The sequence below is a fragment of the Atractosteus spatula genome, chromosome 2, assembly GCF_055471065.1.
Source record: "Atractosteus spatula isolate fAtrSpa1 chromosome 2, fAtrSpa1.hap1, whole genome shotgun sequence".
NCBI lineage: Eukaryota > Metazoa > Chordata > Actinopteri > Semionotiformes > Lepisosteidae > Atractosteus > Atractosteus spatula.
The window spans coordinates 29084353-29099310 of record NC_142707.1 but is presented as its reverse complement, the minus strand read 5'-3'; the positions used below and the strand labels follow the sequence as shown (position 1 = coordinate 29099310).

General features: G+C 38.5%; 1 protein-coding gene across 2 annotated transcripts in view; it reads right to left on the bottom strand.

Annotated features, from left to right (window-relative positions):
* The window catches only part of shprh (SNF2 histone linker PHD RING helicase), a 36927-nt gene extending 25990 nt beyond the window's left edge, over positions 1-10937 (bottom strand). For both annotated transcript variants that reach the window (XM_088909317.1, XM_088909320.1), the window contains exons 1-11: positions 10855-10937; positions 9179-9807; positions 8272-8401; positions 7509-7727; positions 6605-6683; positions 5897-6047; positions 5093-5198; positions 4066-4322; positions 2977-3696; positions 1365-1616; positions 126-204 (exon numbers count right to left, since the gene is read on the bottom strand). In XM_088909317.1, coding sequence (XP_088765443.1) covers positions 126-204; positions 1365-1616; positions 2977-3696; positions 4066-4322; positions 5093-5198; positions 5897-6047; positions 6605-6683; positions 7509-7727; positions 8272-8401; positions 9179-9781 — 2596 coding nt within the window. In that variant the 5' untranslated portion in view covers positions 9782-9807; positions 10855-10937. The remainder of the gene's footprint in view (positions 1-125; positions 205-1364; positions 1617-2976; positions 3697-4065; positions 4323-5092; positions 5199-5896; positions 6048-6604; positions 6684-7508; positions 7728-8271; positions 8402-9178; positions 9808-10854) is intronic.
* Between the last annotated feature and the right edge of the window lie 4021 nt (positions 10938-14958).

The window sequence follows — 14958 nt, the reverse complement described above, 5'->3', positions numbered from 1 at the left end:
TGTAAAAATCATTGGGCATTCTTATAACTACAAACAAGCAAAATAAATAATCTAATCTCTGTAGCTGCCAACTTTGCTGGAGATCAGTTTGAACTTCAAAGGTCCTGTGAAGTTCCAGGGCTCACCTTCTAGGCCTCTCTGTACTGGAGTACCACTAACACACCAGCGGTTGATGGAACTCAGCCTCAGAGCCATTTCTGCTGCCTGCAAAAACACACAGCTAAAGACTTAAATTCATATCAAACATCAGTTTGTCTTCCATGCATATTTTATAATCAGTTTTTATGGAGCTGAGCTAACAAAAATATATTGGCTGAAAACCATGGCAAACTAATTAAGAGGAGTGGACAAGCCGAGGCGAGTGGAAGTGAGAGGATGCGGGGATTCTGACAGGATATAGGAAAAACCTCCATGTAATTTAATTGGGATTGATCTCAACAGTAACAGCCTTTACATGAATATAAAGAGAAGGAATTTAGTCTTTAAGTATTATATGTCTCTGTCCTATCGTCAATGCACTACCTACTGATTGTCTGTTTAAAATATATTTTAATATGTTAAATCAATCATTATATTATATTGTTAATTACAGTAATGCTGTAGTTTCTTCCTATACTCTATTTTGCTGTTTTGTTTATGGATGATCACACTGATCAATGTTTTAACTGTTACTGCTTCTTTTTATTACTATTTTTTCATCTTTAGTCTGGCTATTCAATCTTTACCATGTTTCTCATCTGAATGAATTTAAAAAGTCAAGGTCAAAGACTATAAAGAAAGTAATTTAGTTCACGATTTTGTTATATCCTCCAAGACCAGTTAAAAAGCAGTTCTGGGGAATGCCTCTGTAATTTTATCTCATGCTCATCAATAAAATGTTTTTTGATTTAAATTAAAGACAACACCAACACCAACACCAAAGACAACTTTTCATTCTTGCATTTTGTTATTTGAAACTACTCTATACTGGAACGTGGTTATAAGACAGCCCTTTTAAACTGTTCAATAATTTTGCAACAGGCCCTGGAGTTTTAGGCTCATGCTTCAGGTGCAATGCTGCATTGGTAAAATAATGTGACTGTGTGGTTTTCAATGTTATTTTCCAATGGTGCTTTGCAATGTTTACAAATTTGCACTGATACGATACAATGTTACAGTATATCTCATTCTGTTACAATATATCTAAAAATCTTTTGCAATGTTGTCACCATTTTATTTGGTTAGCTTTGGTCAGCTGTGCTTGTTGTAAATTAGGATTAATGTCTGAGGTCAGTAATAGAAGAACACATAGAGCTACTGCAGCACTGGAAGCCAATATTTGTTTATAGAAATGCCATACCTGGACAGCCCCTGGCAGCCCCTACCTTGGCAGTGGTGCACTCCACCATCTGAGCTTCATCCAGGCAGACCCTCCACCACTCCACAGCCACCAGGGGGCTGGGAACAGCCATGTAGCGCTTCTGGTTACGGAAACGGCGCCCGTCTTCGCTGTTGCTGTGAGGAATGTCGACGTAATTGAGCTCAGTGCGCAGGACATCATAAGTGGTGATGACCACATCTTGCTCAGCCAGTACGTGAGGTTGAATGAAACCATGTTTCTTTACTCCTTGGTAAACCTGAAGCAAGGCAGAGGCATTCACTGTACTTTTGCTCTCGTTTTCTTACTCCATTACTACACTACGTGACAAAATAAAACATTAGCACACACAACAAAAGAGAAACTACAAAGAAGTGGAGAGTATACTCTAAAAAGACAGAAATAGCCAGTTTTCAAGGTTATCAGAAAAAAAGGTCTCAGGAACCACAGTGCACAGTGAATGACTTTGACAGTATTGGCATCTGTTTCCGTGGCAACCGTTTGCAACGGTAGTCTATGGAAGATTGGAGCAGCATAGTCACCCTCCTTTCATCAAAGCCCTTTTCCTCTGCCATCCATTTTTTGAAGAAATTCAAATGAGTTACAAACACTTATGTTTCAAATACACATTGATTACTTAGCTTTTTATTGCTCAGCATGCAGCTAGGGAAGCAGGCACCTAAAATGCTTTTACTTAAGTGTGTCCCAGTAATCTTTGATGGTTTAGTGAACTCATCCAGAAAAATTAAAATTTCAGCAGCACTGGGTTGAAGCTTTTGATGAATCAATCTCAAGGGCGTGCTTATTAGACAGTGAAAAATGCTCTTTTAACATGCTGCAATTTCTATTTTTTTATTTCTCACACTGCAACAGTTTTAATATGACACGTTTAAACCTGTCTCCTGGAATAAATGAGTAGAACCTGCACAGAGCTTGTTTGTAATGGCTCAATGCTCTGCATCATAGAATGTCATTAGTATGCAGGATGCCACAAGGACCAAAACCTAAAATAGAACACTGTGTTTCAAGCCCTTTATTGCTTTCTTCATCTGTCACACTAATGACATCTCAGCAATGCCTGCACACCTTTATTCTGAATCTGGGTGACATTTCAAGGTGGAGACCTTTGTTTTCAACCTGAACTTCATGTAAACAGAAAAAGAATATTTATATCCATCTCAAATTGAAGTGGAACAACAGAAAAGTGTGCAAGTCCTTGAGATAATCTCCAACTCGGTGCCCTATTGTTCTCCCTTTTATATTCAAGTAGCTTTAAAGTATTTTATGTTTTATTATTACAAACCCTAGCTAAAGCAAACTGAAGAAAAAACAATCCATTCTTGTATAAAAATGCATGAGAAAAGAATGATTTTCAAAACAAGATTCTAAAATAATGTGAGCTGGAAACAAAGTTCCAACCAACAGCCCTCCAAATGAAAATATTCTAATGAAAACAAAAATATGTGGCAATTTAAACTATGTCTTCAATAAAAAATAAAAACCTGCAGAAAATAGAGAAGACCCTTTACTTTGGTTCTTGGTGTATTCTTATTCTGAGAGGGGCCAAAATAAAAAGAAAGAGAAAAATAAAGGTAAAGATTCATTCATAAAGACCTTACCAGGACTCTCAGAGAAGATGACCTCACATGGCGGTTAATCTCATCAACCCACTGGTGGCAGATAGAGCTAGGTGAGATGATTAATGTTGCCCCTGTGGGCACTGGTGTCATAGCAACCAGGCAGTGAGGGCAGTAGAAAGGGGTGGTGCCCAGGTTCTCTTCCTTGTAGTTGACACACTCAGCATGCTGCCACAGAAAACAGTTCAGACATTGCACTCGGGCCTTGTAGTCAATCAGGCCCAGCTCCCCGCAGATGCACTCAAAGCGATAATCGGATGTGTTAAAAGGAAGAACTGTGGAGGATACAACAGGAAAAGGTGCTTTGGAGCCACATAGAGAATCTGATTGTATGCAGTCTGGGCTGCTTTCTTTCTTTACTGTGGAGTCACATTTTTCATGTGTCATGTTCTGCAGACAGCTATTCTGGGCCTCTTCATCATCTGTGACAGGGATGTCATGTCTGTTGACAGACTGTATAAGCTGGGTTTTGCATTCAGGCACATCTTCTGAGGGGCTGGGTTCAACAGTCCCCTCTTTGTTTAGACCACAGTAGTTGTGCTCCTCCAGCGAGGCGCTTACAGGGGGGTTGATTTCCAGGGCATCCCCATGAAGAGGTGTCTCCATGTTTTCTGAGCTCAAAAGAGCTTTGCTCTCCTCACTTGAAGACTTCCGAGTTCTGCGAGGGCGACTGCCAGGGCTACTTAGGGAAAGGTCAGAATTCTGAAAAAGTTTTAAACAATATTATGACAGAATGACATTATTAGAACCTCTAGAAAATAATATTTTCTTTTGCCCTAGAGTTCTTACTTTTCCCAAAAGTAACATAACACTATCACCTGACGTGGGGAAACAGGGTAAGGCAGGCTATGAAATGTCCCAGTATGTAAAACATTTAAAGGCCTTCTTTATGGAGCCCCAAGAAATACAATGAAGAAGAAATGCTCGAATTGAACACAACAGTGTTTTATAGTGCAAAAAACAAATGTTATCTGTAGGGACAAAACTTAAAGCATACCAGCAGTGTTTACATACTGTAAATTAAGATATAAATTAAATGTTGTTTCCCTCTCAAAATCCAAAATAACTCACAGGCTTTGCAGCCCCTTTGCTCCGTTTGGCTTCTTTGTAGTTTTTCCCAAGCCTGAAGGACCCTGCCAACCCTCTGCCTTTCACCTGCTCCACCACTTCCTCCCCCATCAGCTTGGTCAGGGTCTTCTTGATGAGATGGCGGTTTCTCTGCAGGTCATACCGATATGTAGCTCGGATATAAGTGAAAATAGCATTGACCGAGGCCCCTTTTCCAACCTTCATCTCCTTGATGGCAGTGAGAAGCATCTCCCGCAGAGCTACAGGCACAGAACACCACAAAATCAAATGGAGATGTAAAGAAAGATGTTTGCAAGATGACAGAGATGTAAAAATGTTTGCAAGATTTCTGGATGTTGTCTAACAGTGATTGAGAAAAGGATACTCGTTCTGCACACAGGGAAATTCATAAAACAACCTATAAGAGAATTTCATTGTTTAATCGGTAATGCACTTTTAGTAGCTGCCATTATTTGCGATTTTTAATTCTTCCAGAGTCTTACTGGAAGGTTTATTTACTATATATAAGATTTTACAATAAATTATAAAAAGAATTTAAAATAAATTATAACTAGAAGAACGTCTTCATTAAGATGTGCTAAATCTGACATTTAAAGTTTTTCGGCATCAGCTCTGTAATTATAAAAATGTTTTTGCGATGACTGTATAAAGCATTCTTTGATTGACACAGGATATACTGTATCTTTAAACAACACTCTTCTATCCGTTATTCTGAAACTATTTTGTAAATTCATTCTAAAAAAACCTTGTTTATATAAATGCACCTATAAAACAAAACATCTGGACTCTTGACCCATATCAAGTAGCTAAACAGGTATATTACATGAAAGTATCTTTTTATAACAAAGACATTATAAAAATTGTTTTCTGATGCCCATCACGTAAGAGAACCACAGATTTATATGAATATAAACATAAGTGATAAGGGGATATTTGAAAAGTATGTCTTAGTCATAATACTTATGTGACAAACCATAGATTTGTATTTTTATACATTTTCTGTGCTTACTCGGGTAGGAGACCTTTTCTTTTGGTTTAATATCACACTCCTTAAAGTGCTGTTTTTTCTTTCTGTCTATTGGAGGAGGAGGGACGAAATAATTTACCGATCTTCCCTAGAAAATAAATAGACACAAAAATACAAATTAGAGTTGTTTGCGAAGTCAAACATGATTTTTTCTGTGTTTTTCTTATCTTTTATGTAAGCAACTCACAATTAAAAATTGAAGTAAAATACACACTGCATGACTTCCTCTATAACCACATATTTGTTTGTACTTGGTTGTAATAAGGCTAATGAAAATTTCTCCCAAATGACTGATTTGCTAATATATTTGTTCCACAGTAACTACTGTAGGTAATAAGCAATAAACAAAAGTTCTCATCTGTTTACCAGTTAGTGACCTGATCATTCCATTGCTCTAGACCATGCTAGCATAATCAGACTGGCAGTAACATTTTTACACTTGCATTTGTGCTACTGCATTTAATTAATATTTTCCCCATTTCCATTAATTAAATTTATAAGTAATTTATAAAGTACAGTATTTAATTTTTTTAACAAACAGTGCACTATTAGATCTGTTCCACTGGAAAACCAGAATTTGAACTAAATTTCAGAGCAGCAAGCTTGCTCCCATTCATATGTCAATTTTGCAGGATTCAATCTGTGATTAGAGTCCTTATTAGAGTAGCCTTATTAAACATAAGCTCTATAACCTTCACAGGAATGCAAAAGTTCTTATCTGCGGCTATAACCCGACCACGCTCTCTGGGTTGTCTCCAGCCTCTACAGCCCAGAAACTGAGAGTACCTCGGGCAGTAGGAGACCGTGCTGGCTCAAGCCCTCGCGGGTGTGGCACAGAATGAGAGCCAGGACTTCCACTGTCTTCCCCAGGCCCATCTCATCAGCCAGGATTCCACCAGGCCAGTCGCCGCCAGCAAGCGGGAACTCGCGGATCAGGCTGCAACAAAGAAACGCTCAGCAAAGCCCAGCATCAGACTAAGGACAAGAAGAGTGCAACCATACTAGGAGCCCAGCATCCAAGCCGAAAGTGACTGAAGGATTTCTCTCATTCAAGTAGAATGCCTTGCAAAGGCATCTAGACTGTTCCCAAAGAAAGATTTTGTCCTCACCAGCCAAGACAAGGGCCATTTTTACATCAGATAAATTTTTACATATGTACAAATTATTTACATACTGTATATTTATACATAAAGATACATTTTTAGAACAACTTAATACGCTTGGCCACACTCTGAGTGGGGGCATTGTCTGAATCCAAAACAGTGACATCTAGGCTTCAGGGCACATCCTGTACTATAGGTTGAGCCTAGAACAATTGAAAACCTCGTGAAACCCTTTGAGCCACAATTGTACTATACATGTAAATGTTTTTAATTGCAACAGAAATAAAACATGGTGTTTAACTAATCTTAGTTTTTATATCCTCAAACCACACATAGATTACATATGACATCTCATATTACTTCCCTAAGACCAAGAAACACTGTGTCTTACCAGCCTGTGTAGGGGTTATAGTACAGTGTCTTCCCACAAATCGTCACTACATCCCGCCATAAGAAATGCATAGACTTTTCTGAAATTAAAACATATTGTTTTATTATTTACAATGAAAAGAAATTAATGTTTGCATTTAAATAAAATGATTTTTTGGTTTAGCACATTAGCAGCTGCTTAATAGTTATCCCTGACTAAGCACAATTCTTTTTGTTCACCAGAGCAGAAAAACTAATTAATCCATAATAACAACCCTTAAGACTAAAACAGTGGATCCTGAAACTGAGGTCCCGATTTCTATTAATACTTTAGAGAATCTGCTTTAATTTAACTTTAACATGTTAAAGAAATTATTCCAGATCAGTTCTCTGCACAGGAAACATTCATCAGTGACCCTAAATGATTTCATGGTTCACACCATCACACTACATGATGCATCTACATGACTACATAGCTGTATCTCTCGTTTCAGTCAGAGATAATTTTGATCATTATCCAATCCTATGGCTGGAGGCATTGATGAGGTCAGACCCAATGTTTTGAATGAAATTCATTTTGGATTTAGTCACATTCTGGAGTGCATAATATGTGAAAATGCAACTACCCATTTTCTCTGAAAAGTTATTATTGTAAGTTAAGTTATTATTCCTCTTCTTCACTAATGTGCTCTGTATTTAATATACTGTGCAGCAAAATGTAAGCATAGAGTATGTGGTTTTCTATCACTGGCAATAAAATGACAGAATATGAAGAAGATTGAATATGGAGGTCTAATTCAAGGAATAACTAGATTTTCCATTAATCCAGCTCATACTCGCCAATACAGTATTTTCATTTAACAACACAAAACAAATTAATTTTACATTGTAGAAAACAGGAATATTTACAGGTAGCAAGCACATACCTTGTAACACATCAAGTTTATATTTCTCTCTTTTCAGCATCCAGTTGACAGCTTGGCACTGGTAAGGTCTTAGTACAGGGATCAGTGCTGGATGCTGAATGTCATCTCTCATAACATGACCTTCATTCAGGTCAAAGTGTCTGACATGATCATAAAGTTCTTCAATATTCTGGCGCTCAAGATCAGTGTCAGGATCCTCTTCTTCATTCTCACCCCACTCTATAAACAGAACAGGCATTATCTTTAAAAAAAATTTTTAGCCCCCTCTTATGATGAGAGAATGTTAAAACATCTTCATTATGGCACTTATGCAAGCACAAGAAGAATAAGGACAGACTTTTAGAAACCATCAATGTCAGAGTGATTTGCGATGAGCACTGACTGGAACAGTGTAGTGTGTCCCACTGATAAAATTGCAGCATGCAGATACCTGGCAGTTCACAGGGGTTGCTAAGGATACCCTGGCTCACTGAAACCCATCCAAGTTGGCTACTATTTAGGGAATGTTGGCTTAAGTCAGTGAATGAAATTTGCAGTTTTTTGGACCAAAAGAGGTCAAGCTTCTTTTTCCTGTATGGACTAAAGCCATTAGAACTTGACAAAAATATTTTCTGAATGCTTATGGCAGCCTCAATCCATTTTAAGGAGTTGCCTCACCTTTAACCTAAATCTTAGTGGTGATTAAAAAAAAAACCCAAGAATACATATTTTTTTCTTTAAAAATGTACAGCTTTTCATGTTCCTTTTTATGGGTCATAATTACCTGGAATTATGAAGTCATAGAAGAGCTCCATCAGCTTCTGGATCAGCTGGTTTGCTTTTCTTATTCGGCCATTTCCTTCACTCAGGAACTCTGGCTTTCCTAGTCCAGCCTCCAAGATGAATATGCCCAACTTTCCACCAATAAACAATAAACAAAACCCATTTTACAGAACAGACAAGACGGTTTACATCACAGAAGACATCTTTCATAGATCTAACATTAAACTTGAGTTCTGCATTCCATTCAAGACATCTTGGAGAATAATTATTTTTTGTCTAATTTTAGTAGAACATGTTATGTCTCTTCATTTGAAAAAAGAAAATGGAAAATTAGAAATTAATGCCTCCGTTTTCATTTTTACTTTCCTGAAATGAAAAGTTTGAATCTTTTTAACATTTTTATACCATTATAGTTGTCCATACTCCCATTTAATTATAGTCCAATGCTGCTCCTAGTGCACCAATATACAATAGATAGTTTTGTAAGCCTTAAAATCATAATTTTAAAATATCTGGAATAACTTAATTGATCTGTTAAACAACTGTTAAATTATGTACATCAGAAGACCCTTCTATACTTGAAGACCAGAGCACCCTTTCATTAAACAAATTACTTGCTTAATTGATCAATAACTACCAAGTCTGCCTAATCTTTAAATACCAGGTAATTAGTGTAACCTGTAAGACTAACTGGGCAGGTACTCACCAGGACCAGTCATTGGAGACCTGTAAATGTGTTGTTAATTTTGCAGTTACAAAATATAATTTAAATGTCACAGCACAACTTGAATAAAAAAAAATGCTACAAAGCACTTACTTAAATATTTTAAAAAAAGTTATTTAACCGTTTGTTTCCAGCTAATATTACTACTGCTATTATTATTATTGTTTTTGGTGGTAGTGCATACCTTCACACAATCAAAGACGTCTGTCTGCATGTGGCAGAGCTGAATAACTCTTCTCTTCTGCAGCCACGCCAAGTCTTCCAGCAGAGCCCCACTTAGAGAGCACTCGACTGGGCATGCCTGTTCACTGCTGCAGCCAGGCCGCTCTGGGCCCTCACTTTCACCCTCCTTCAGGACAGACACACCCAGCTGGCCATTGCTCCTCTGAAGAGTGAAAGTCCTGCTCTGAATATCGAAGGAAAACTGCTTTGAGTGAAGGCTAAACTCTCCAATCAAAGCCTTCCAGAATGGGTCCAAATCAGAAGAAGGCAGGACCTTTAGTGTTAAAGGAGTGGGAATATCTGATGAAGAGCATGTGGGCTCTTCTCCTGGTGCACATAGCCTGTCTGAGCCAGGGAATCTCTGGCCCACAGCACTGCAGCCTTCCTCTAAATACTCTTCACCAACAGCAGTAGGAGGAGTAATCGAGCAACCTGTGTGTGGAATACCGACATCCTCTATAATCACATCTTCCTTCCTTAGGTCCTCATGCATGCTCCAGCTGAGCTTCTTCTTGGCCTCCTCGTCCACCCTCACAGGAGGTGCTCTCTTCCTTCTGCTGCTCATGGCTTCCCAAGTTCAACATTAACACCCTACGTGAAATGTGAAAGAAGAAGGGAAACAGCTACTTCTTAATGAGTTTATCATTTCCTGTTTGTTCTAAAAAGCTCATTCTCGAAATTGCACCTGTGTAAACACTTAAGCATCTTCTGTAGTAAATGTATGATATGCAGATTTGCATGCTCAGAAAGAGAAAATGAACTGAATTTACAGCTTGGCAGATTTTTACCTGAGTTGTTTTTTTAGTTCACTTTTTTATCCTGATATCCCGAGAATAATATTTATATAAATACATGAACTATATACTATATAAGTGTAATAAAGATCTTGGTCGAGATACATCAACGTTGGCAAAGCGACCTAAGTGATATTTTAAATATTTTCCGCATTGGATTTTTCACTACATTACCATGAGACTATGGTTGCATGGAGCACGTATGTGCCAAAACATTAATCATTTAGGACTGTGACCACAGTCAAGCAAGACACCATAACAAGGCAACGCAGTGAAATACAAAGAGGTGTTTAAGCTCTTTTATATGAACTGAGGCTTGAGAGACGGCTTGTACTGTAGTGGTAAACCTGTAAATAAAAATAATCAAACGTGGTCTTAAACTACAAACGAAACGTTACCGATTACAAAAGGATGTCGCACAAGCGAAATTAACATTATGAGTTATGAACGGACAAGAATATCCTTTGTTAAATATACATGATCATAGTTAAGTACTAGTTTGATCGGTTAGTCCCAGTCATGTGTCTGCTAAGTTTTTTTTTTTGTTTATATCCATGATAGACTGATAAGAGATCCAATCGCGGTATTTACATAAGTTTTATTTATACGTTCACAATAAAATAAATCATAGCAACCTACAGAGCATTCTGGCTATATAAGTTTAATTTACAACAGCAACAACAATAATAATAATAACAGTGGAGATTATCATCATAAAGCAAACGTAGAAAGACATCTACTGTTACAAAACAAGGTAGCACATTTTTAATGCTTGACGATTTTCGTTAAAATCCTTTAACTGAGAAACGCTCAAGAAACAAAACTGTAATTATATTGAACGTACTTGCAGAAATATTGACCAGAGAACCCTTTCGCCTTAGAAGTATTATCTCCTATAACAACCACACTACATTTTGCACCGCCATCTTTAAAGCACAGGAAGTAAAACCTTCTCCGAAAGTAAGAGTTGGATGATGAAATTTGCACCAGAGGGCAGTCTAACGCCTGTATCAAGAGGTCGGATTTGAAATGTGTTCCTCTCACTAAATTTGCTCTTCATTGCTTTACAGTCACAAATAACGTGCAACTTATTAAAAATGGACATTAAATATTTAATTTTCAACATAAGAAAAATATATTTTTCATAATCAAGGTGACAGCAGTTGTAAATTCTTAAGACACATCTTTAAATATTTTGGAAAAAAGTTCCATTTAAATAAAGATATATCATACTAATCCAATAAAAATCAATGACAAACAAAGAAAAAAAAGAAATACGCCGTTAATTATAGTAAAACAGTGTTTTATTATGGATATTTTAAAATTAAATGAAAACCCTCTCATCACTACAGTGGTGTCTTTGTGGCTTGAATGTATATCTTCAGTATTGGAAGGAGCACTTGATTAAATATAAGGATGCAAAAGAATCTGCTAGATCCAGCTCCCTTTCCCACATCATTGAGAACAACCATAACAATCCTAGATACCTGTTCTTCACCATTAATAATGTAGCACTTCAGGGTTCACATGGGCACCCTCGCCACTGCCACATCAGGTCAGCCCCCCACCATCAGGGACCCGAACCCAGGCCTCCAGCATCACTCAACAGGGACCCAGCTTCTTGAGCCAAAGGGAAATCTCCCTTCAGCCCAGCGGCTGTGGTCCCTGCTATCCTCAGGGAAGGGCGGTGACATCACCGCTGTCACGACTATAGTCCCCCCTCCTTAAGGGTGCTCCAGCCCTTTCACTAAGACTTTATTCTCTGCACCTGTTCCCTATTCCCAGCCCACCTTAAAAGCCAGGCGCTGACGCTCATCCGGGCTCTGCAGCTGATTTCCATATCGTGCGAGTCCGGGACCTGGAAGCGCCTGGTCCCGTTAAGGTTTTAACCTCTGTTCCCGTTCCCGTTCCCGTTCCCCGTTCCCCGTTCCCCGTCCGCCGGTTCCGACCCGGCCTTCGTGGTTTTAATTCTTTCTTCTGATGGATCTTCTGGTTTTGGACTTACCCTTGTGTTTTGGATATTCCCTAAGGACTACTCTCTCGGATTGTTCGCCTCGGCCACACCTCCCCCGTGCACCAGCGCACCTTGGACACGCCCCCCTGTCTTCAGCCCCGTTTTCCTGCATAACGTTTCCCTAGTGTTTCCCCACTCCGTCGGACTGTGTCGTCCGCATAGGGTCCGGAAAGAACTGTTCGTTACAACCGCTCTGGTAAGCCAGCTCTCGCAAGCAATGGAGGCCATATGCGTTACAATAAACTGCTAAATACAAACTGCTCCACCCCATTACCTGTGTCATCCCAACTTTGCAACACTTTCTTAGAGTTTTTTACTCTTCACTTTTTTACATTTACGTTTTTTACATTTTAGTAAATGTCAGGAGTCATTGAGCGCTGGAGTAGTACCAACAGCCTTAGAAACACCTGCAGTTACATCTGTGCCTAAAAAAACAAATATGGACAATCTAAGCAATTGTCACCCTATATCCAACCTACCTTATCTTGCAAAAATTTTAGAATGTGCTGTTGCAGTTTAATTTAACAACCATCTAATTGCAAACAATTGCTTCAAACCCCTCCAGTCTGGTTTCAGACCATTAAGCAGCACAAAAACTGTCCTTGTTAAAGTTAATAACAATCTTCTTATGGCTGCTGATTTCTCTTTTAAACCTTATTCACCTTGACCTCAATGCTGCTTTTGACACCTTCATGTCGTCTTATTTACACGTCTTGAGACTCAGTGTTCAGAGTTTCTGACTTTGCTCTTAAATGGTTCAACCCTTACCTTACTGATCATTAACACTTTGTCTCTCTTGGGGGTTTCGGTTCTGAAGTTGGGTTTCTTAAGTCTGGTGTTACTCAGGATTCATTACTGTGCCCCCTACTATTGACATGTTCTCACTTGGTCAGTTATTAAAATAACATGGTCTCAAAAATGAAATCTCAAATCTACATTACTACTAAATCTAAAGTAACTTATTGTGCACTCTGTAATTACATCTCTGGCATACCATTTTCTTCATTTAATAAGTGTTCTTCTTACACTTACTGTATATAGTGCTTTTCTGGACACTCCAATCACACAGGATATGGGATACTCTCCTCCTCCACAACCATTGTGCAGCACCTACAGTACCTGGATGCCATAGTGTGCCAGAACGCTCACAGGGTGATTCATAGATGGGGATTATTAAGAGGCCATGATTGGTAAAGGCCAAATGGGAAAATTGGCCAGGAAGCCAGGGTAACTCTTTTCAAGAAACTCCCTGGGATTTTAAATGACCACAGAGAGTCAGGACCTCAGTTTTACATCTGTGCCTTTTTACAGTATAATGTCCTCATCACTATACTGGGGCATTAGGACCCACATAGACCACAGGGTGAACACATCCTGCTGGCCCTACTAACACTTCTTCCAGCAGCAACATTGTTTTTCCCAGGTCTCCCATATAGGTACTGACCAGGCTCACACCTGCTTAGCTTCAGTGGGTTATCATGTATGAGTTGCAGGGTGACATGTCTGCTGGCAGTATTTGAACTGCAATAAGACTGAAGTCATGCTTCTTGGCCCCTAACATTTATTATCTAAAGCCAATGCAGCAACCCTATCTGTGGATGGCACTGTATTTGAATTTTAATCTAAACTGAAGAATTTGGGGTGACATTTGATCCAAGCTTGATGTCTGACTCACCTGTGCAAAATATTGTGAAAACATTATTCTTCCATCTCAGAAATATTATCCGACTATGTCTTATGTTGTCTCAGATTGTAACAGAGACTAAACAAACTTCAGTGTCAAGAATTCCGCAGCCAGAATCCTAACTAGGTCACGTGCAGGTAATCACATTACTCCTGTCCTGGAATCTTTGCTCTGTCTTCCTATCAGGTTTCATTCCGACTTCAAAATCCTCATTCTCATCTACAGTATAAGGCTCTATATGGCTTGGCACCTTAATACCTGTCTGACTTATTATTTTCTTACTCCCCACCTCGCAACCTGTGTTAGTCTGATTCTGGTCTCCTCGTTGTTTGTCCCCCAAGCTTGCCTACACTCTGTGGATGACAGGGCCTTCTCTTGTTATACCACACAGTTCTGGAATTCTATTCACAAGGATATCAGAGAGTCACCTTCCCTAGGCACATTTAAATCCAGACTCAATTTTGTTTCTTTTTTGAAAGGCTTAAATTATTTATTATTTGTGTCTCCCTTTGCATCCTCTACTGCATTCTAAACTCTCTTGTTTAATTGTGCAAATTATTGTATATTATTTCCTGTCTTTGTTATAGTGTCTTTTGTTTTAACTGTCTTTTTTTACTATTCTTGTAGAGTGCTTTGAGAATAAATTTTTTAAGGGGTTTTATAAAAACTTTTTGATAATTATTATTGCCATTTCTCCTCTCTTTATCACTCAGCTGGTTTTAAATGTCATTATACACTTCTTTTATTGTACATTTTTCTACGATGTTTTCAAACCTGTAAGAAACTCCTTTAACATCCAGAACATATTGTGATATGTAGTATAAAATGCAAGTAGTACTTGTAAGCCCTTGTGGAAGTCAGAAACAAGCTACACAGCCTTATTGTGGTGGACAAAAATGACAAAAATCACAAGAGACATATATAGTACTGCAAAGAACACTTAACTTCTAAAAAATACACGAAATATGTCCTACAACAGCTTTAAGACAAGAACACTATACAGCAAGCAATAGTGGAATAGCAGTAATATATGGCAGTCAATACATACCTGCATTCCGTGGATTTGTTTTACTCAGAAAGCCAATCCATCCTCATTAATTCACCCAAGCTCATCAGCTAAGGGGTTGCAGCCAATATGCCCCACACAGTCAGGGAGCTGGTCAGGACCCTAGACTGTCTTTCACACTTGATGAAGTCATTTTCAGGGAGGGATTTTATGCCCTTCCTATGTCATTTCCTCTTGATTCCTA